At 46.4% G+C, this 21,373-nt stretch overlaps 9 protein-coding genes across 9 annotated transcripts; 5 read left to right on the top strand and 4 right to left on the bottom strand. All coding sequences in view use genetic code 12, as the record gives it.

The window, feature by feature from the left end:
• Positions 1-266: 266 nt before the first annotated feature.
• On the top strand, positions 267-791 carry ESS1 (peptidylprolyl isomerase; the record flags this gene model as incomplete). Its single annotated transcript, XM_025483802.1, has 1 exon — positions 267-791. One exon carries the CDS (start codon positions 267-269, stop codon positions 789-791), a length of 525 nt encoding a protein of 174 aa, XP_025342017.1.
• A 293-nt stretch (positions 792-1,084) lies between these two features.
• On the top strand, positions 1,085-1,510 carry CXQ85_000041 (uncharacterized protein; the record flags this gene model as incomplete). The annotated part of the gene is made up of 1 exon (XM_025483801.1): positions 1,085-1,510. The coding sequence occupies one exon, from the start codon at positions 1,085-1,087 to the stop codon at positions 1,508-1,510; it is 426 nt and encodes a 141-aa protein (XP_025342016.1).
• Positions 1,511-3,244: 1,734 nt separating this feature from the next.
• On the top strand, positions 3,245-5,842 carry APE2 (metallo-aminopeptidase; the record flags this gene model as incomplete). The annotated part of the gene is made up of 1 exon (XM_025483800.1): positions 3,245-5,842. One exon carries the CDS (start codon positions 3,245-3,247, stop codon positions 5,840-5,842), a length of 2,598 nt encoding a protein of 865 aa, XP_025342015.1.
• Positions 5,843-5,870: 28 nt separating this feature from the next.
• CXQ85_000039 (uncharacterized protein) lies at positions 5,871-6,627 on the bottom strand (the record flags this gene model as incomplete). The annotated part of the gene is made up of 2 exons (XM_025483799.1): positions 5,871-5,874; positions 5,918-6,627. 2 exons carry the CDS (start codon positions 6,625-6,627, stop codon positions 5,871-5,873), a joined length of 714 nt encoding a protein of 237 aa, XP_025342014.1.
• A 120-nt stretch (positions 6,628-6,747) lies between these two features.
• CXQ85_000038 (uncharacterized protein) lies at positions 6,748-8,130 on the bottom strand (the record flags this gene model as incomplete). The annotated part of the gene is made up of 1 exon (XM_025483798.1): positions 6,748-8,130. One exon carries the CDS (start codon positions 8,128-8,130, stop codon positions 6,748-6,750), a length of 1,383 nt encoding a protein of 460 aa, XP_025342013.1.
• Positions 8,131-8,384: 254 nt separating this feature from the next.
• Positions 8,385-10,357, bottom strand: ATP1 (F1F0 ATP synthase subunit alpha; the record flags this gene model as incomplete). Its single annotated transcript, XM_025483797.1, has 2 exons — positions 8,385-9,950; positions 10,292-10,357. The coding sequence occupies 2 exons, from the start codon at positions 10,355-10,357 to the stop codon at positions 8,385-8,387; spliced, it is 1,632 nt and encodes a 543-aa protein (XP_025342012.1).
• Positions 10,358-12,082: 1,725 nt separating this feature from the next.
• CXQ85_000036 (uncharacterized protein) lies at positions 12,083-13,306 on the top strand (the record flags this gene model as incomplete). The annotated part of the gene is made up of 1 exon (XM_025483796.1): positions 12,083-13,306. The coding sequence occupies one exon, from the start codon at positions 12,083-12,085 to the stop codon at positions 13,304-13,306; it is 1,224 nt and encodes a 407-aa protein (XP_025342011.1).
• Positions 13,307-15,140: 1,834 nt separating this feature from the next.
• On the bottom strand, positions 15,141-18,560 carry CXQ85_000035 (putative aminophospholipid-translocating P4-type ATPase; the record flags this gene model as incomplete). Its single annotated transcript, XM_025483795.1, has 1 exon — positions 15,141-18,560. One exon carries the CDS (start codon positions 18,558-18,560, stop codon positions 15,141-15,143), a length of 3,420 nt encoding a protein of 1,139 aa, XP_025342010.1.
• Positions 18,561-19,403: 843 nt separating this feature from the next.
• CXQ85_000034 (triacylglycerol lipase) lies at positions 19,404-21,302 on the top strand (the record flags this gene model as incomplete). The annotated part of the gene is made up of 1 exon (XM_025483794.1): positions 19,404-21,302. The coding sequence occupies one exon, from the start codon at positions 19,404-19,406 to the stop codon at positions 21,300-21,302; it is 1,899 nt and encodes a 632-aa protein (XP_025342009.1).
• Positions 21,303-21,373: the final 71 nt, after the last annotated feature.

Below are 21,373 nucleotides of genomic sequence, written 5' to 3'. Positions count from 1 at the left end.
TAGTATGTTACTTATGGGTGCGAAATCGCATAACCAAAGGTATCCCAAAAGACACCAAAACGGTGAGGAAAATTAGTAAACAGTAAGAAACTCCTGGCCTTCGACTCTCTCCATTAATTCCACCTTCTTTTCCCCTTTACTCTTTCTGGTCATTCAAATGGCCCAGGGGCTATTTCGGTATGTCCGGTGTATAGAAGCCATCCCAATATATCATAAACTCGCCGCCGTCAACACATCTCTTTTCCCTAGACAACCTCTATATCAACATGGAAACAGGATTACCTCCCAGCTGGTCCATTAAAGTGTCCAAGAAGCACAACGAGCCTTACTACCTTAACCAGGCAACCCAGGAATCTACCTGGGAACCTCCATATGGCACTGATACCAGCAAACTCGAAACTTACATTAATAAGTTCAAAGCCAACGGCAACAAGCCTCTTGTCAACGATGACGGTAAAATTAGAGCCTCCCATTTACTTGTGAAGAATGTCACATCTAGAAAACCAAAATCCTGGAAGAGTCCAGACGGTATTGATCTCTCCAGGGACCAGGCCATTGCCATAATCAAGGGACACCAGAAGAGAATCCTCAATGGCGAAATCAAGTTATCTGACTTAGCTCAATCTGAAAGTGACTGTTCTTCCCATGCCAACGGCGGTGACCTTGGATTTTTCGGTAAGGGTCAAATGCAACCAGCTTTCGAACAGGCTGCTTTTGGCCTCAATGTTGGTGAATTCAGTGACATTATCGAAACCGACAGTGGTATTCACATTCTTCAAAGAACCGCTTAATTAAGGGAAGATTGGCAGATGGAGGTCAAACTGCCCGCCACTACTGCCACCACCATAGGTAGAGCTCTTGGCTCAAAACAACGTCAACAATGCAAAACACTCTATAAAAGGCCCTGGCATGCCATACTCTTCATTTAACCGCTTCCCACAGTCTCTGTCTTGGAGCCAATTGGGCACGTGAATGTCGGTGATGAGGACCCCAGATTTGTGGGAGTAATGCATGAAGGTCGCCACACATAAGTACAGAAATATAATCCCGCTCTCGTAAACAACTTGTAAGAAACAACATCAAAATGTCAGCATCCGTGCCTGAATGGCTTGAAAAGTACCCAGATCCACAAACCGAACCTTCTCGTACCTCCAGAGAGGATGTCTTGAAACTTCTCCAGGAAGGTGAAGAAACCTTGGTGCTTGACTTGAGAAACGAAAGAGAGCCAGGTTACATCAACAAGTCGATCCATATTCCAGCCACTGATATTGGCGGATACGAGGAAATCAAAGAAAAAGTGTTGTTGCCAATTGCCCAGCAGTTCCCCAAGACCAGACTCATTGTGGTCCACTGCAACAGTTCAGGCAGAAGAGCCAGTAAAGTCGGTGGTTGGCTCGAGGATTACTCGAAAGAACACAATACCAACGTCAAGGTAACTATTTTGCACGAGGGAATCAAAGGCTGGCTTGCTGCTGGTGAACCTTTCGACAGTGTTGTCGTGAAGGTGTAAGTCTACTGTGTAGTAATGAAAAGAGAAAGAAATGCTTAATAGAGAGTAGGGTAGTGTAAGAAATGAAGGCACAAAGCAGCTGATCAAGTATGGAATGGGTGGCTTTGGCGAACTTGCAGTTGGCATTGTTGGTAGGGCTCTATTGATAAGGTGCGTAACCACCACTGTTACAGATAGTTATCTATTACTACTGCTTCTTTACAGGGTTTAAGTGAACAGGAAATGAAGCTGAATGTGCAATATTGAGTGAATTTGTAAACTGAAGAGGTTTATTGTTTCTTGAATATTTAGAGCCTGGCCATTTTATAAATGACTGAATGAGGGAATGACATGAATGGGTTAAGAGGACCTGTTAATAGAGATCCAAAGCATACAGCCTACGTTCGAAGGGCAATGCTTACTTTTCTAGGAACACCTGGTTCATATTATACTACCCAGTCTACTCAATGGCAATTGACATGGGCTACTTTGGGTTGAGGTATTGAAATGTCTGTAAGTCTGTCTAGTTCATGAAAGAGTCCACATTATCTAAGACCAGGCGGTTAAAAATTCTATTAGGATCATTGGACCCTGACTTTACCATTCCTAGGGAGCATCCTAGCCTACTTTGGCTCCTTCCCTTGATGTAATAACCTATCAGCATGTTGAGAAGAACCACTCATTGATCTGACCGATAGTCTGAAGAAACAAATCCACCAAATACCCAAACCGCCAAAGAACTATCAATCTGTTAAAATACCTAGTTTTATTCAACGCTCAATACCTGTTCCAGGCAATCACAGCTACTCATGCCTGCTTTAGTCAACCACCACACTCATACATGGCGCCACGGCACCGCCAATTCCATTCCCTCCACTCCGTCCAACGAAGTCAAACCCTGACACCTACAACCTAGCATTGACTCTTCAACATTCCGTGTCTTCCATAGTTCCCATCTCCTTTCCAGTCCCTCCCAGTCCCCATCTCCCTCCCAAGGCGTGGTAACCACTTTTCGCAGCCATTAACCAACCGGTATTAGCCGACGCCAACCCAGCCCAACCCAGCCCAAACGCCTCGCTTTCGCCTACTCTTAACCGCAACCTCGCTTAATTCCTCTATTCCATCATCCTTCAACGCCGCATAACCTTCGCTGCCTCGGGTATATTTTAAACTTGACGTCGACGCTTTGGCAGTGCCGCTTGGAGCCGTTCGCAGCGACACAAAACGGCTCTACTCTGGGCACCAGCCGAGGCAGCAGAGACAGAGACAGAGACAAAGAAAGGAAACGAATAGAGGCCATGAAGAATTGACATTTACATTAAAATCCACCTTTATTGAAATCCCCATAAAATACCCAACCATCAAAACCTACAATCCCATCCCTCCCTCCCTCCTCCCTCGTTCCCTGACTGTCCCATTTTCCATTTTTCAGTGCGCAGTGAAAAAAAGCACCATTCTCCAGCACTAACCAACCCAACCAACCCCCCACCCACTTCCCTCCCCATGGCTCTCCCGCCCACCTTCGCTGGTCGAACGGCTCGCTGGATCCACCAATTGTCCACCCGTCGTCTTTTCGCCACCGCCACTTCCTCCCACCTCCCCAAGTCCCTCCCGTCACTAAACGCCCCATCTGCCACTGGACCAGATGGCTCTCGCACGGTACGGCACAGCTCGTGGTGGCAGCACCAGGGCCTGGCTCGGGCCCCACAAATACTCAGCTTTCGTCGTTCTTGTTCTTCACGAAACAGACAAAGCATGTGTACCACCACGCCCCAGAGGGAGGTTTTGCCTACGAATGTGAAGCCATTGCGCTACGATTTGACGCTCGAGCCGCTTTTCGACTCGTTTACGTTTAATGGTGACTTGACCATTGACTTGCAAGTTAACGACAAGTCCGAGTCCGTGACGGTGAACTCGTTGGAGATTGAGGTTCAGCACGCTGATGTGAATGGCGAAAAGGTTAAGGAGGTCAAGTTTGATGAGGACAAGCAGACTGTCACGTTCGACTTGGCTTCGCCTTTGGAAGCTGGCTCCAAGGCTGCTTTGAATATTAAGTTCACGGGTATCTTGAACGACAAGATGGCTGGTTTCTACAGATCTTCTTATACCGACGAGAATGGCCAGACAAAGTACTTGGCCACGACCCAGATGGAGCCTACCGACTGTAGAAGAGCATTCCCATCGTTTGACGAGCCAGCGTTGAAGGCCCAGTTCGATATCTCCTTGATCTCGGCTAAGGAGTTGGTGCACTTGTCTAACATGGACGTCAAGGAGGTTGTTGACGTGGATGACAAGAAGAAGAAGACCGTGTTCAACACCACCCCATTGATGTCTACCTACTTGGTGGCTTTCATTGTTGGTGACTTGAAGCACGTTGAGAACAACGACTACGATAGACCAATTAAGGTTTGGGCTACTCCAGGCCTGGAGCACTTGGGTCAGTACTCGGCTGATATTGCCGCTAAGACCTTGGCTTTCTTCGATAAGAAGTTCGATATCCCTTACCCATTGCCAAAGTTGGATATGGTGGCCATTCACGATTTCAGTGCTGGTGCCATGGAGAACTTTGGTCTTATCACTTACAGAACTGTTGATTTGCTCTTGGATCCTAAGAACACCAACGTTAACACCATGCAAAGAGTCACCGAGGTTGTCATGCACGAATTGGCTCACCAGTGGTTCGGTAACTTGGTCACCATGGACTTCTGGGACGGTTTGTGGCTTAACGAAGGTTTCGCTACTTGGATGTCCTGGTACGCCTGTGACTCCTTGTATCCAGACTGGAAGGTTTGGGAGTCTTATGTTGCTGACTCTCTTCAGCACGCTTTGACCTTGGATGCGTTGAGATCTTCTCACCCAATTGAGGTGCCTGTTAGAAGAGCTGACGAGATTAACCAGATTTTCGATGCTATTTCCTACTCCAAGGGTTCTTCTTTGTTGAAGATGATTTCCCGTTGGTTGGGCGAGGACGTCTTCGTCAAGGGTGTGTCTAACTACTTGAAGAAGCACAAGTGGGGCAACACAAAGACTTCCGACTTGTGGGAAGCTTTGGCTGATGTCAGTGGTAAGGATGTCGTGAAGGTCATGGACATCTGGACCAAGAACGTCGGTTTCCCAATTGTTCACGTCGAAGAGACCGGTAAGGGCGAATTGTCTCTTACCCAGAACAGATTCCTTGCTACTGCTGATGTCAAGCCTGAGGAAGATAAGGTCTTGTACCCAGTTTTCTTGGGTTTGAAGACCTCCAACGGTACAGACGAGGCTGCTGTCTTGGAGACCAGATCCAAGTCCATCACTCTCGACACCTCCGACGACTTCTACAAGGTTAACGGTGACCAGTCTGGTATCTACCGTACTGCTTACACTCCAGAGCGTTGGACCAAGTTGGGTGAGGCCGGTGTTGCCGGTAAGTTGACCGTTGAGGACCGTATTGGTTTGGTCGCTGACGCTTCTTCCTTGGCTTCTTCTGGTTTCATCAGCACTACTGCTCTTTTGGACTTGGTTAAGTCTTGGTCTAACGAGAACAACTACGTTGTTTGGGACCAGATCTTGACCTCCACTGCTCAGGTTAGAGGTGCCATGATCTTTGAAGATGAGTCTGTCAAGGAGGCTCTTAACCTTTTCGTCGCTGACTTGATCTCCCAGAAACTTAAGGAAGTTGGCTACCAGTTCTCTGAGTCTGACTCCTTTGCTGACCAGCAATTGAAGTCTTCCTTGTTCGGTGCCGCTGCTGTTACTGGCCACAAGGAGGTTGTCGATTACTCTGTCGATGCTTTCAAGAAGTTCGTCGCTGGTGACAAGAAGGCTATCAACCCTAACTTGAGAAGCTCCATCTTCAACATCAACGCTAAGCTTGGTGACGAAAAGACTTTCGACCAGCTCTACACCATCTACACCAACCCTCTGTCTGTTGAGGAGAAGATTGCTGCTTTGAGAGCTTTTGGTAGATTCGAAGACGATGCTATCCTCGACAAGGTTACCGGTTTGTTGTTGAAGACTGACATCATCAAGGCCCAGGATATCTACATCCCAATGCAGGGTATGAGAGCCCACAGAAAGGGTATTGAGCGTTTGTGGAAATGGTTCGCTGACAACTGGGAAGAGATCTACAAGTTGTTGCCTCCAGGCCTTTCCATGTTGGGATCTGTTGTCACCATTACCTCTTCCGGCTTCACCAAACAGGAACAAAAGAAACAGGTGGAGCAGTTCTTCCAGGACAAGAACACCAAGGGTTTCGACCAGAGTTTGGCTCAATCCCTCGACATCATCACTGCCAAGTCCAACTGGGCCACTCGTGATGGCGATGTGATTGCCCAATGGCTCAAGAAGAACGACTACTCTTCCAAGCTTTGAGTAGTGGGGTTGCTTAATTAATTAGTACTTAGCTGAATCGTTCTACGTAAAAATGCAAGATAAAAGTCTCTAGACGCCTGGATGCCATCTTCTAATGGCGAATCCGTAGAGCTGCTGGTGATTACCACATCAGGCTGGTCAAACCTATGAAAGCCGCAGTATTTGGCATAGTAGGGAACCAATTCATGATCCCGAATCACCACAGCGTGTAAGTGAACAGTGGATACTTCGTCTGCGTCGAAAAGCGACGTTTTGGGATCCTTAAACGTATTTTCAATCACAAACTCAAGAAGCTTGGGTGCAATTCCCAGAAGAAAAGAAGTGAAGGCTGTCATTTCAAACTCCACAGTAGAAGCAGTCTTGGAAGAACCATTATATGTTTTGAATCCCACAGTCGCCAAAACTCTATCCTCTATATCTTTGGTAACTGGGAATGTGGAATCAACATGAATCACATTAACGTTGTCTGTGGAAATTTCACCAAAATGGCTTGTATAATCCTTTGAAAGAAATGGCGTTTTAGAAAAGTCTCTAGGCGTATCAAACCCAGAAAAGCCATCTTTCAGGCCAAGGAGTAAAGCTAAAAACACGTCTTTCTCCTTGGAGTACTGTAGTTCTTGGGGCAAGTTCTGGGCCTTCTTGATTCTATGCGTCTTGATAATGCCATACTTCTCCTTTGGCTTATCATAAGCGGTGTTGATGATATTGGTAAGGAAATCGAACTTTCCTGGATGGAGGTCTTCAAAGAACCAGTCTTTGGGGAGCACCACCAAATCGTAGCCCATTTGAGATGATATGCTATTGAATGCTATATGCTGATTAAATGTGTGGATCAAATATGATAAGCGAGACGGCTGCGTGCCGGATTGACGGGTTTGACTCATTTGCAGCCATTCTTTCTAGATCTAATAAAGACCCGTGCCAAGATGCATGAACCGAAGAATCACGATAAATTGGTGCTCCTCAAAAGCGTAGTTCTGACGGAACTTTTGAATATGCTTCCACCGCTTCATGTTGATGGTCTTGGGATCACGCCTGATTCTATCCCATAAATGCCATCCTCCCATAGATGCAACGACATCGTTTTTGGTATATCCGTACTCTTCCACTATTCCAGACTTTCCAGCTTTCCACTGAAGATGCGACGCCCAGATGACAAGGTGGCCGATATATGAAAAGACGGAATAATCGAAGTCATTCTTGTGTGCCTGCCTGTTGGACTCCGTGTATGTGGTTTTGGTATGTTCAAGCGTGAGCTCCTTGGCCTGGGAAAGCTTCTGTAAAAGTTCAGGGTACTTTCTGCTCGTGTCGTGGAACCCATTGGCTTCACGCATCGCTACCGAGACACAGAGCTCAACAAACATGCTTCGTGTAGATGCATCCTCCAAAATGCCTTCGCTTTCTTTGATGACAAAGTTGAGGACATTACGGCACATTTTCAGCATACCAGGAACGGTCAAGATGGTTTTGAACTTGACGTCGTTGGTTCTCATCTTTAAAATATGCTCTGGCGTGAGACCAATGATAGTACTTACAGGCTCCTTCTCTGGGAGAATCGTGGATGAAATCTGAGCTGGCGAGATCTTCTTTGGTGCCGTTTGCTGGCGTTGTCTCACTGGTGGGGGAGTTTCCAGGTGATCTTTGGGTTTCTCTTGTTGGCCTGCTTCTCCCGCTTCGCCTGAATCTTCTGGCTCAATTGATTTCTGCTTCTTCAGCTTCTTTTTCTTTGCTTTCTTCTGTGGTTTCTGTTCGTCAGTGACTTCCGAATCACCAGTCGATACAGCTTCGTGGCCTTTTCCGAAAGGTGAAGCCTTGGAAGACTCAGTCGCGTCTTCTGGGTCTAAAGATACCGTATCTGCTGTCTTTACAGTGGCTTCATTCGGCGTCAGTTCCTTGGATTTCAGTTTCCCCCGCTTAGACTTGGGTTTACTTGGAGTATCAACAACTTCCTCCTCTTCATCACTGGAAAGCACAATCTCCTTCATGTCTTGAGTGATCTCTTCCAACTTTGTACGAAGAGTTCTTCTTTTTATACGGCTTTTTGGTTCTTTATCGTGGATTGCGTTTGCTGCTTTCTTTTTTGCCAGTTTGTTCAACTTGACTTTGTTGGCTTCTGACGATGTTAGAAGGTATTTGAGATCTGTCTCGAACTGGATGTCAGCTTCCAGAATTCCGCTTTGAAGCTCGGCGTAATCATACAGTTTGACGGTAAAGTCGGCGGTACGTTCACCACATCCCAATTCGTCACTCAAATCTAAAGCCTTCTTGGGCTTTTTCTTGGAAACCATGGGGTCTATTCTATGAAAGCTGTAAAAGTGCACAGGACAGATCTATAATAATGGGAAGAAAATACACGTGATTCAAGTTACAGCATCCAGAAGTACTCGAGTCGGTGGGAAACAACCGCCAACTCATTAAATATTTCGAATACTTTGTGATTGAATATATATCATCGTAAAGCTTTTCATTTGTGAGATTTATAAAAATGTATCTTTTTTCACGTCACCACATTTCATGTCTAACCAGGGAAAAGGGGTGTTGCTTAGAAAGAAGCAGCGAAGCTCTCGGTGGCCTTCTTCAAAGACTCCAAGTCCTCCTTAGACAACTCACCCTTTTCTCTGATAGCGTCAAGAATCTCAGGGTTGTTGCTCTTCAAAGAGGACAAGAAACCCTCCTCGAACTCACCGACCTTGGAGATCTCAACGTTATCCAAGAAACCGTTGACACCAGCGTAAATGATAGGAACCTGCTCCTCAGCAGCCATTGGGCTGTATTGCTTCTGCTTCAAGATCTGGGTCAATCTCTCACCTCTAGACAAGGTCTGCTTGGTGGAAGCGTCCAAGTCGGAACCGAACTGAGCGAAGGCAGCGACTTCTCTGTACTGAGCCAAGAACAATTTCAAAGAACCAGCAACTTGTTTCATGGCCTTGACCTGAGCAGCAGAACCGACACGGGAGACGGACAAACCGACGTTAATAGCTGGTCTGATACCCTTGTAGAACAATTCAGCCTCCAAGAAAATCTGACCATCAGTAATGGAAATGACGTTGGTTGGAATGTAAGCAGAGACATCACCACCCTGGGTCTCAATGATTGGCAAAGCGGTCAAAGAACCAGCACCGTTGGCCTCGGACATCTTAGCGGCTCTCTCCAACAAACGGGAGTGCAAGTAGAAAACATCACCGGGGTAAGCCTCTCTTCCTGGTGGACGTCTCAACAACAAAGACAATTGACGGTAAGCAACAGCCTGCTTGGACAAGTCATCGTAGATCATCAAAGCGTGTCTGCCGTTGTCTCTGAACCATTCACCGATGGTACAACCAGTGAAAGGAGCAATGTATTGCAATGGAGCGGCCTCAGAAGCAGTGGCAGCAACAATGATGGAGTATTTCAAAGCGTCTCTCTCCTCCAAGGTCTTGACCAACTGAGCGACGGTGGATCTCTTCTGACCAACGGCGACGTAGACACAGTACAACTTCTTCTTCTCGTCGTTACCAGAGTTCCACTTCTTCTGGTTCAAGATGGTGTCAACGGCGACAGCGGTCTTACCGGTTTGACGGTCACCAATGATCAATTCTCTCTGGCCTCTACCAATTGGGACCAAAGCGTCAACAGACTTCATACCAGTCTGCATTGGCTCGTGGACAGATCTTCTTGGCAAGATACCTGGGGCCTTGACCTCGGCCTTTCTGGTCTCCTTGTTGTTCAAAGGACCCTTACCGTCGATTGGGTTACCCAAACCGTCGACAACACGGCCCAACAATTCAGGACCGACTGGGACGTCAATAATCTTACCGGTTCTCTTAACTGGCTCGGACTCCTTGACCAAAGCATCGGAACCGAACAAGACAATACCGACCTGGCCAGCCTCCAAGTTCAAGGCCAAACCCTTGACACCAGAGGAGAACTCGACCAATTCACCAGCCTGGACATTGTTCAAACCGAAAACACGGGCAATACCGTCACCAACAGACAAGACTCTACCGGTTTCGTTCAAGTTGGCCTCGTCAGAGACACCCTTGATTCTCTCCTCCAAGATAGAGGAGACTTCAGTTGGGGCAGCCTTAGCGGAAGCGTAACGCACAGCAGCAGAAGCAGCAGGACGGGCCTAGAATAGTTAGTATAAAATAAATTTTTCATTTGATTGCTTGTTGCATTGGTTGGTGGATGGACATGGCGGGAGGGATTCTACGTGGTCGAAAAATTGCGAGTGCGGGCCAATGAAAATTGAGAATCGAGTCAAACCAAACACCGGTGACGGGAGCCACCAAACCCACAAACGCCAATTGGAAGCCCAATTCAGTATAGCCCCGTCTATGGGGACCAACGAATTGAATTACCTCCAGCAAACACAAATCTGTGCTTGCCATCCAAACATCCACGATCCAATCGCAAACCCACCTGGCCCTTTCCCAAGAACCCAAGCAGAAACACTCAATTGGTACATACGACACGCATTCTAGAAACAGAGGCTGCACGGGCAGCGGTACGCAAAGCAGAACGAGCTGACAACATGGCGACTTTTTGATTCCAGATGAAAAGGGGGGGAAAAGTCTGGTAGTGGAAGAAAGAAAAAAGACTATGGTGAGGAAATTTGTGCCAGTATATATTGGCAGAAAATCGCACCGCGAAATTCTCAACCACATTCGGCCGGAGCCTTGCGAGGGACCGTTTTGATTGGCCCTCAGTGGGCAAGTTTGGGGGCCGGGCACGACCTGGGATTGGGAACAGCGAGGGCGGGTTGTATGCAGGTGGCATCTGGAGTAGCAGTAGAAGGAAGAAGTAAGGGAGGTAATTAGTGGGGGAGTTTTGGTGGGAAGAGGTTTTTGGCTGGGTGGGTGGATTACATGAGGGCGTTGAAGTGTTTGGTGTGGCCATTGACCAATCAGGTTGGGCGGATGGCTCAATGTATGGGGATGTGCTCGTAGAGGCCATGTGAACCAGCAATGAGAGTAAGTAGTATGGGAAGTGGGAAGAGAGAGCAGGGAGGGTTCTGCAAAGGTGGTGAGGCAATTTTGGGGATGCTAATTTACCATATTTATAGTTGTTTGTCTGTGAAGAGTCAGCTGGCATCGGGTGCTGGCTGGTAAGTGCCATTTTGCACCCAATTGCAGTGTTCAGGACCACGTCCAATGGGAGTAGGCAGAGGATGGAGAGAACGGGAATCGGTGATGGAAAGAGTTTGGAAAGGATGTAGGTTTGGGATTGAGGTACTTCTAAGCTGTTTGATAGTATCCTTTGGGAGCTCAATTGAGCTCTGGATCTTCATTGCTGGTGTTCTAGTTGAAGTAGGGCTTCACAGGCAGATGGTCAGGTTGACTACAAAAAGAGGGCTTTTTGTTGAAATTAATGGAAAGGAACTTCCTAGTGAAATCCCTGACAGAATATATTGTCTCTATTAGTGTTAGCTTGAGAAGACCAGTAACAGTTGGCGTCCCGGGGCGTCTCGGATTGGCTGCGAAAGGGCCCGAGTAGTTAGAGGTGGTGATTAAGGTGGACCATTGTTGAGGATTAAGCTATTGGGGGGTGTTGAAATGGTCTCTAATGCTTGTTGAGGCTTCTAAGGAGCCCTTGAATGTCTATTTTTCAGCTGTTTGACATAGACCACCTTGTATTATAAGGATACATCGTTGGAGAGAAGGAACCACCTGACTCTTTGTTTAAGGGAGCAATTTTAGTTCATTTAACAAGTCGGGGTATTTTTAACGTAAATAAAAGTCGATCTGTAGTGGCTGAAGTTCAAGTACACCCTTGGTTTTTGCTGTTTTATCCCATGTTAGCTCCATCAAATGGCTGCAACTGGACAGAAGCACCTTTTGAAAAATTCACCTTTCCACACCGTAAAGTCAAAAGTTACAACATTTCCTTTTCCCTTTAAACTCAATCAACATAATGATATTCAATCGTTTTAGAAAACTCTTCGTATGTCTTTGTAACTGTCCACTAGCACCATCTCTTCATTCGCATTGCCCTAGACGTTCCATGGCCCACAGTATTTCCCTGATCCCCTCTGAAAAATTCACATATATAGATACATTCATTTTTCTACCACCCCAAATAAACCACCCAGTACCTTATTTATCCATTTTTCACCGTTTCCATCCATTTTACTACCACTTGTTCCTGGAATAGACCTACTGGTAACTGGCAGACAGTACCTATACACCCGTGCACCATGGGACCTCAAAAAAATACTGAAAATTCCAATCCAACCTTCAAAGAAGCCATCCAAGTCCAGCTATGATCTCCAGGGGCATCTTACGTGGCGCCCGTTTGTACTCCACTTCCGGAGACTCAAAGGGCCTGGCTCTCTTTTTGTCGGATTTGATGAAGAGAGTTGATGCCATTTCAGCTAAATCTCAGCAGATTAAGGCTCGTGAAGATGAAGCCAAGAAGGCTAGAGGAGAAAGTACTTTGGATACAAAGAAAGCAGACGGTGGAAAATCCCAAGGAAACAAGCACAAGACTCAAAGAAAGCCATCCAACAATAATGCTGCCAGAAATCAGCAACTTAAAGTGGCAGACCATCCTTTGGGTGATAGCACCTTCAACCTGGGTAACAGGTTCCGTGAGAGACTGAACAACAACGGTCAGAACAAGAACGGTGAACGTAAGACCTTCCAGAACAGAAATAGAGAAGGCCGTAACTTCCAGAATAGAGAAGGCCGTAGTTTCCAGAACAGAAACACTGAGGGTCAGAATTTCCAGGAGAAGAAGACTGAAGGTAGCCTTAATTTTGAAGGACAGAAGAAGAACTTTAGAGAAAGAAGAGAGGCCAGTGGATCTGCCGAGACCCAAGACAGAAAACCTTTCAACAACAGAGACAAACCTAGACGTAACGCTACCAGAAGCCAGGAGGATGGTAACCAGACCCCACGTAAGGCAGGCTCGCCAAGAAGCTTTACCAAGGACAGACAGACGAATAGACCAAGAAGAGATAGAAACACTGGCAGATACGGCAACAGGGATGGTGACAAGGACGCCAGCACTGCCATTGCAACAAAGAAGATCGAATCTGTTGCTTATAAGCCATCCATCAACGGTGACACATTCTTCTACGGTAAAGCTACCAGTGCATTGGCAGGCGATTCCGCTAGAGTCTCTGCTGTGGCCAAGGAATTCCTTATCAAGTCTCGTTACCCATACAAGTTGCCTAAACTGATCATCGACAGTGTGCAACCTGGTATTGTCGGTAACAGATTCCTTTTACAGAAGGACTGGAAGTTGGGCGTCAACCCAGAGGAATTTAAGAGCAGAATGAGAGAGGTGTTCAAGGGAGAGGTGCAACAGGTGACTCCAGACAAGGCTACGCCCAAGGACGTGTTGCCTGTTATCGAAGATGCAGCTCAGGTGTTGATGAAGAACGGTACCTACTCGGTTGCTGATAAGAAGATAATGTTGGACGTTGCCAGCGGCATCACCTCGCCCAAGCAATTGCTTCAGAACGCCCACTGGGTGAAATAGGACATGTACATAGAAAAAGGATATTTAAACACTAAGTGATGGAAGTGTAGATGGAGTCACATGGTGGAATCATCACCCAACATCCTGGCTATTCGTAATTTTTCGATCCCACATTTCGTCTAATATTATTCTGGAGTAAGAATCTGCCCATTTTGACACCGCTGTGGTGACAATTTGGAAAGGCGTAATTCGTTGCTTCAATGGTGGTTATGCAAGTGAGAGCTGCATTACCTGATCAAGACAAGCCCAAATCCCACAAACCAGGCACCAGAAAAGCCTGGCACCATCCAAGGCTGGGCCTTGTTTCTACAAAGAAATCTCGTAACTCATTTATTAATTAAACCCATCCCGTTGGGTGTTCGCTATGCGCTATTACCGGTAGAATTAAATCTTGTTAAACAACGTTCTGGCGTTGATGTGGCCCTTGGTATTCAATGAACTGCCTCTTGTTTCCTTGTAAGACAACATGAAAGGTAAGGTTGTGGAAACGGCCAAGTAGCCCAAGGTGAAGAGGGAAGTTCCGGCTTTGAGTGTGTGCATTGTGGCTGCTAAAATGTGGTTCTGGTAGTTCTGGTAGTGGAAGGGAGACAAGCTGTTGAGAAGCTGGCGACGTGCAAAGATTTGTTGAAAATAAGAAAGCTTGGTAAAAGTAGCTGATGAATATTCTCAAACAGGGGAAAACCAGCCAGTATTTATACCAGGAGCAGGGCTGGTGGAGAGCCCATACTGTGCATGCGTTTGTGAAAGCGCATCAGAATTGCAAAGGTGGTGCGATCGGAAAATGGCAGAATTGGGCCACTTTTGTGCCTTCACTGCAGGACGCTTCATGTACGTTGCAAGGTTTGGCGCTAGCTTTTTTTATTATTTTTCGCAGCCTTCCTTCAGTCATTTGTGAGTGTTTTTCGCAGCCACAGTTAGCAACCAAAGGGGAATACCTCCCGAGAAAGGCAACACCCCACCATGGAAAGGGCCAAATAGATGAGCGTTGGAATGTCCAGATGACTATGGTTGAGATAAGGGTTGGTAGTTTCCACCCCTCCTTTTTGCCCAACATAAGTGCTAGGCACTTGCTTGCCTGTCTGCTGCCTGAGGGTTTGTTTATGTTGTTATGGCTGTGCATCTTCTCGTATACCATTCTGTTTCGCAACATCACCGTTTATCGGTATCTGTCTCTGGTCTTGGATTCCCTAGTTGGGCTTCATTGCTACGCGGTACGCGGTGTTTTTTTGGTTTTTTGTTGGCAACTTTTCAAAAAACACACGCGGCACACACGCGCTCCATGCTAGCCCTGTTTGTTTATTCCTTCTTCTGGGAACGTCTTCTCTGCAATCGGCCTCACCTGTGCTACCAAATGTTGTTGTTTGCTCACTGCCAGTTTCGGTCTGATGATGATCCAGCATAGAAAGCCCTCTTTTACTCCCCACCATTCCATGGAGAATGCCTGACCGGCATTGACCAACATAAACTAGCCTGATGTCAGGTGACACTGCAGACCCAAAAAACCCAAAAGCAACCTTCAACTCAAAACTTTCAGCCCTTCGTAAAGGCATTCCTAATTCCACTCACTTCTCTCTTTTCCAAGCTCTGCCTCGTTTAGCCTCCCTAGACGCCTTGTGTACTCTGTCGTACCTCGTTCATGCGCGCCCATGCGCCCTGTCTATTTTTGCCTCACTTTCCTATGCCAGACTCCGGGTTATCGCTTTCATCTATACCTTGCTCGAATGCCCATTCGTTATCTCATCATAACAACCTGAACACAATTCGAACCCTGAACAAACCTTCTGCGCACACAATAGCATATTCGTTCCCCTCGCAAGTTTTAGGTAACTTTGGATCAGTCTTGCTGGACCTTGGCGTACGTAGGTGGCCTGAGCTTGCGGTTTACAGCCTGGGTGAGCCAAACTGGGAACAAGCTGACTGCCAAAACCAACAATGTTTGCCAGTAGTAGGATAGGTCCGTGATGTAGTCGAGATCAAGGTACTCGGGTAAAAATGGAACCAGACCGATGTAGATCATAAGCGTCACCACAATGGTAGTCACCATGGTCTTGTTCCACGTATTGATGGTCATACCTACCATAATTAGTTCGTTGTAGATTAATGCGCCAAACGAAAGCGCAACCATGGCAAGGAACTTATCGGCTGCAAGTGATTGGAACATTTGCGATAAAAGCTGAATGACGCTGCCCTGGTACAATGAAATAGCCACCCACATGAAAAAGGTCTTGTACGATAACGATTTACCCAACGTGAGCTCCTTGTACAATTCGGGGTACATTTTCGTCAACCTCTCATCAATGTCTCGATCCAACGTAAGGGAGAATACGGGTGCCATGGTGTACAATGTACTATATCCCACCATAAGCCACCCTTTGTACAATGCAAGGGGTTCAAACTTAGATGACATTGAGTAAATTGCCTGCGCAACCGATATGATAAGTCCTCTGTGGATAATGAATTGGCCAAGTTTAGCCGACCTCTTGTAGGAATTCCGGCCGTGCCAAAGGAGTAACTTCAGTAAAAAGTGGAATTGGTCAATGCTAAAGTCGGCTGAGAGCGAAGCCTGTTTTCCTTCCTTACCAACAATTCCGACTCCTACATCGGCACACTGGATCATGCTTACGTCATTTCCTCCATCGCCAATACAGCACACTCTCTTTCCGGTAAGTTCTTTGATAGCCAATGCGATGTCTGCCTTTTGCTGTGGCGTACAACGGCATGCTATCACTGCGGGGAGCCTCAATGCAATCTCCATAAACTCACGACGGAAATGCTTCATGTAGAAGGCAATTGACTCTCCATCAATGAGGAGACAGGAGTTAAAATTATTGGTGAGATAGTCAAGCTGGCTCATGGCAGTGTCTGCAATATGAACTCTTGTGATTTGATGCACATATTGCCCCCTGGCGATCAATTTGGCACTGATGGCTACGCATTTAGCCGTTTCCACCTTATCACCAGTTAACATCCAGATTTTGATGCCCGCATTCCTCAAAAGTTCAATTGAGGTCTTAACATCCTTTTGAAGCTTATCTTCAACACCGGTAACTCCGAGTAGTTCCACATCCGTCTCAAGATATTTGCTCACCACACGTTGCATCTGAGCATCCCTCGAGCTCATAGACAAGGAGGCTTGTTCGTAGTCACTACTGAAGAGCTGATAAAGACCGGCATTCAACCTCTTGCGACCAATCACAAGTGTACGCAAGCCTTCACGGGCCATATTAGAGATCTCTTCGTCGAGCCAATCAGTAGCATTGACAATATTGGCCATGACCGTGTCAGCCCCCTTTTCCATAAAGGTTATTTCATCACGTTCCAAGTCTTTGACAATGATACCCATTCTCTTCGTATCAGAATTGAAAGGGAAGTTGTACAAGATCTCGAACTTTAACTCCTGGCCTGTAGCTAAATGCAACAAGGAGATGTTGTTCCTATCACGTTTGAAAAGACGGAGACCGACCTGTTCACAGAACCTCACAATGGCTACTTCATCTGGAGAGGCGGCCTGGTATGTGACTTCTCCATCCTCCTCCGTAGGGGTGACGTTGTGGCACAAGGCAAGAACTAACGCAAGCTCACACACTTTTGTTGTCATGTCCTTCCTCTTTGAAGCAAAACTACCCGATCCTTCATTAAATAGGAGCTTGCTAACGTAATCTGCCACAATGTCAAAGGTATCGCCGGCATAGCAAATGGCTCCGAGATGGAGTTTCTTCATTTCCATATCATTCTGGGTCAATGTACCCGTCTTATCACTCAAGAGATACTCAATTCTTCCCAAATCCTCAGGAATAGTAGAAGTTCTAACAATGGTGTTCGGGATCTCTCTATCCTTTTGAATGTGAGATGCATAAACTGACTTGGCCAAGTCAAGGTTCACACGAAGAGACACTGGAATGATGGTTGAGAAAAGAATCAAGAATCTGAGGATATCAATGTACCATGTCTTCTTCAAGGGAAATCCATGAGCTAGCACCAACACCACGGACAAAAGAAAAACTGTAACACAAAGAATCTTGGAGAGGCTGTTGATTTCCAACTCCAAAAGGCCTGTCTTAACACCAGACATGGTAGTATTCATCAGTTGGCGTGTCTCGACACCAGTATAAACCACGATACCAATGGCAGTACCGGATGCTAGGACAGTATTCGCCCACAAGGTTTGGTCAACGGTAAGTGGAATAGTCTTGTTGTTAGCAGAGCTTTGATGATAAATAAGTTTTCCGTCGAATTTATGAATAGATTTTGTTGGCTTGTCGACAATTAGGGAAATGTTATTGACAAGCATGCTGACATCGGTGATAGAGTCTGTCAAATTACAGGCGACTCTAAGTTTCCAGTCGGTTTCACCATCCAACTGGTCAGTTTTGATGAACGCTTCGCCGTTGGCGTCTGAAGACTGGAGAAGCACCATATCCGCTGGGATTCGACGATCTTTATGAAGTCTAACCAAATCGCCAACCTTTAAGTTCTTGGATTGGACCATGGAGACGTCATGAGCAATAGGTGACTGACGATTAAGCACCTCGTAGCGCTCATTATTCTGCTCTGAGTCTCTTTTACGTCTAGCTATATCGTCACCAGCCTCTTTCATCATAGTAACCGTAAGAACAAATGCAAGCGGCACGATATAAGATGACAAGTACCCGATCCGTAGCTGGGGAATGATCTGGGATAATGCGACAAGCAAGAAGTACAAGTTAAAGAAAAACTTAAACTGCTCGTATAGGATAAGTGGAATAAATGTGATGGGGTTATATTTGGCGTTGGAGATGGCGTTGGAAGGAAACTTCTTGGATGTATTTCTAGGCGAGACGTAACGTTCCGAGCCCAAATCGGAATCTGGATCAGGGTTACTTAGAAGCGAACGGTCTGACATTTCTCTAGACACTTCTTCCTTGATGGTCCGGAAGAGACCTAGCGTACGACGGAAAAATCGTTGGCCTCTAGACAATCCAGCTCCACCCATTGCAGTCGGTGAAGGAGGACCCGACATGGTAGTATCGTGACCAGCCATAAGTGGAAGAGAGTCAGTATCACCATCATGTTCAACCGACCCTTGTGGATTAAGTGTAGACATTGGAATAGCTATGGAGCCCTGGGAACCGTGCCTGGAGGGAGAACGAGCACTGAAGAAGTTATTTGAAGCAGAATTGAGTGCTCTATCCAAAGAGCTTTCAAAGTCGTCCATCGAGTCGTGTAGACTCGGCGACCCGAGGCGGCCTGAATTTCGCCATGTGTTATCGCTCATGGTGGCTTTGGTGTTATTTTGTCTTGAATGAGTAGGTAATAAAGAATGAGTTTCCAATGTGTTGATTCGCGGTTTATGTAACGGAGGGGCGGTACTGGTAAGGTTACTCCGGGAAGAAGGGAAGAGGGAAAGTGGGAGTGAAAACTCAGTTGTTTATGTGTATGTACGTTTTAAAAGACAGCGTCTGATTTTCGTTGGTCCCCTCTTTTTTTGTTTTGTGTGATTTGTGTGATGGTAGGTATTAGTATGCTCGCATTTTGCAACCACCAGTGGTTGGGAGTACCATGATGGATCTCAACCGGCAAGGGAAAGAGGAAACGAAGATTTTGTTGAAGGTTGGTTTTGCTTCTCTTTTATTTTCTTCGAAGTGTAAAAATAAAACTTGACTTCAGGGTATCTCTATTGGTGAGTCACAGCGCTCATCAAGTATACTAGTCTACGGTATGATATACCTCCACAAAAGTTCATCAGAAGAAGAAAAAACAAAAAGAAGGCAAACACACCTTTCTCTCCTAAACCCTCTATTGTGATAAATCCAATAGAATTGGCTTGAAAGAACAGCCCAAGTACTACTCATACCTCTCCCTTCCCTCAGTAGCCCTTATCATAAAGTGCATCTACACATTACCACCAATCTTTGTGATACCCAAGAAAGCACACTTCCAACTTCAAATTCACCCAATCCAACAAAACTTAACAACACTTACCCTTTCAACCCTCATCCCTCCACCCCTATCCCTCCCATTCCCTTACATTTTGCAACCACCGCAGGGACCTGTATAATCAGTGACTACTTATCTCAATTATCGCTACCTCTACTACATCTCTTTCTCGCCTTGCAAAATGCTGTCGGGCGATGAAGAAAGCGACGTTTTACTACAAAGGTCAAGTGAGGCCTCTGAAGTGCTGCTTAGCAGATTGTCTAGTCAGCAGGCTGCTCTCACCGACTCGTTCTGGAAACGGACATGGGCCTTTATCCGTTTAGTTATCTTCCGCCAACCCAATGTTTTGGAGAAGTTTGTGCTTGAAAATGAGCCTAGTGACTGTGCATTCGTTTCAAAGTACGGCAAGACTGTTTCGTTGGACTTGTCGCTGTACTCGAAGTTGTCTGTTGATACATTGTTCCTTCACAGCATCCATGCTCCTCATCCATTGAACAACTTCGCTAAGGATGAACCGTTAGCGCCTAATATCTCGCGAGAAGTGAACGAATCGCCGGTTATTGTATTTATTCATGGCTTGGGTGGCCAAATGTCCCAGTTTGAGCCATTGATGGCTTTGCTCTCCCAGTGCCTGGAGATAGTGGCTCTCGACTTGCCGGGCTTCGGCAATTCCAAACTCGAATTCAAGGACAATTGCAAGATTATCAGTGAAATCTCTCCTCAAGAGAAGAAGAACATTTCCTCGAGCGTGAAGGCTTTGCTGTGGGGCGACTACTCCACAGATAACCTTGTGAGCATCATCAAACAGTTCATTGGACAGACTGTTGCTCCACATAAGAAGATAATCCTTGTGGGACACTCCATGGGTACCCACTTGATCACCAAGACCGCCAATGTGCTTGAAAAAGGCAAGGTTGAGGGTTTGGTGTTGTTATCTCCTCCACCGTTACTCGATGACGTCAACAAAAAGACCGAGCCAAAGCATTCTTTTAGCTTCGTGAGCTATTTAATGAAGTTTGCGTGGGTCTTTAATCTATTCAGAGTATGGGACAGACTCCCTGGCTTGATCAGTACCAGTGTCTACAGACAATTGACCCGCCTGAGCAGTCTACATCAACGAGCACGCCAATTTAGATGGAACCTTGATATCGATACTAGAATCCTTCTTCGTTACATCAGCGGATTCAAGCGTGCCACTTACCTGGAGTTGATCAACGCCATCTCCAGACTCAACAATAACGTCGCGGATCCAAAGACATATGAGAAGACACTACTTGTGGGAGGCATTGATGACCAGGTCACGTCGATAAAGATTATTCACGATATAAGTGACTTCCTTTTTGAGTACTGGCAAAAGAAGGTTTGTAACGTGGTCGAGGTTAAGAATGCCGGTCATTCTTTGCTCCTATCTAAACCGGAATTCATCAGTGGACTCGTGCTTAACCATTTCGAGCTGCGGTTCCCAGAACGTCTACATTTGCTGCCTGCGTGGGTGCTTAAGCTTAAAGCAGAGATATCTGGTGACAAGTGGGGGTTGAAGAATGAGATTAAATGGCTGCGTACACAAGCAATCTCACACAATATTGTTCGCAAGAATGGCAGTGACTATGCCCAGTTGCTAGGGATGAAGACATTGAGAGAAGGAGACGAGAACCACTCGCCGCTGGTGGTGGAAAGCAAGTTCTATGGCGACGCCAAGGCTTCAACAGGCATCAAGGGAAAGCTTATTGCAATCGTTGACATATCCGCAGATATCCCTCCGTACAGCCCGAAAACGTTTGAAAAAATACACTACTACAAGTGTGCAACGGTTTCAAAAGTTGTGCCTGACCACGTGGCTATCAGGCGATTCATACAGCTCATTGACGATATCCTTGGCTCCACAAACGAGCCCGAGCCGCTCGTTGCTGTACATTGCCATTATGGTTTCAACCGTACGGGTTTCTTCATTTGCTGCTACTTAATTGAACGTTGTGGTTGGTCTGTAAGAGAAGCTGTTGAAGGTTACAAGGCTGCCAAACCTCCAGGCATTAAGCACCCGCACTTCGTGGATGCTCTCTATGTGCGCTATGAGCGTTAGGCGAACGCAAAAAAAAAGGTTGCAAAAACCCAGGTGGTCCTGTACGGCAGGCAAGGATGAGGTGGGACACA

This window comes from Candidozyma haemuli, assembly GCF_002926055.2.
Source record: "Candidozyma haemuli strain B11899 chromosome Unknown A_2014730914, whole genome shotgun sequence".
NCBI lineage: Eukaryota > Fungi > Ascomycota > Pichiomycetes > Serinales > Metschnikowiaceae > Candidozyma > Candidozyma haemuli.
Note: the sequence above shows the minus strand (reverse complement) of the source record. Positions and strands in the feature narration are given on the sequence as shown.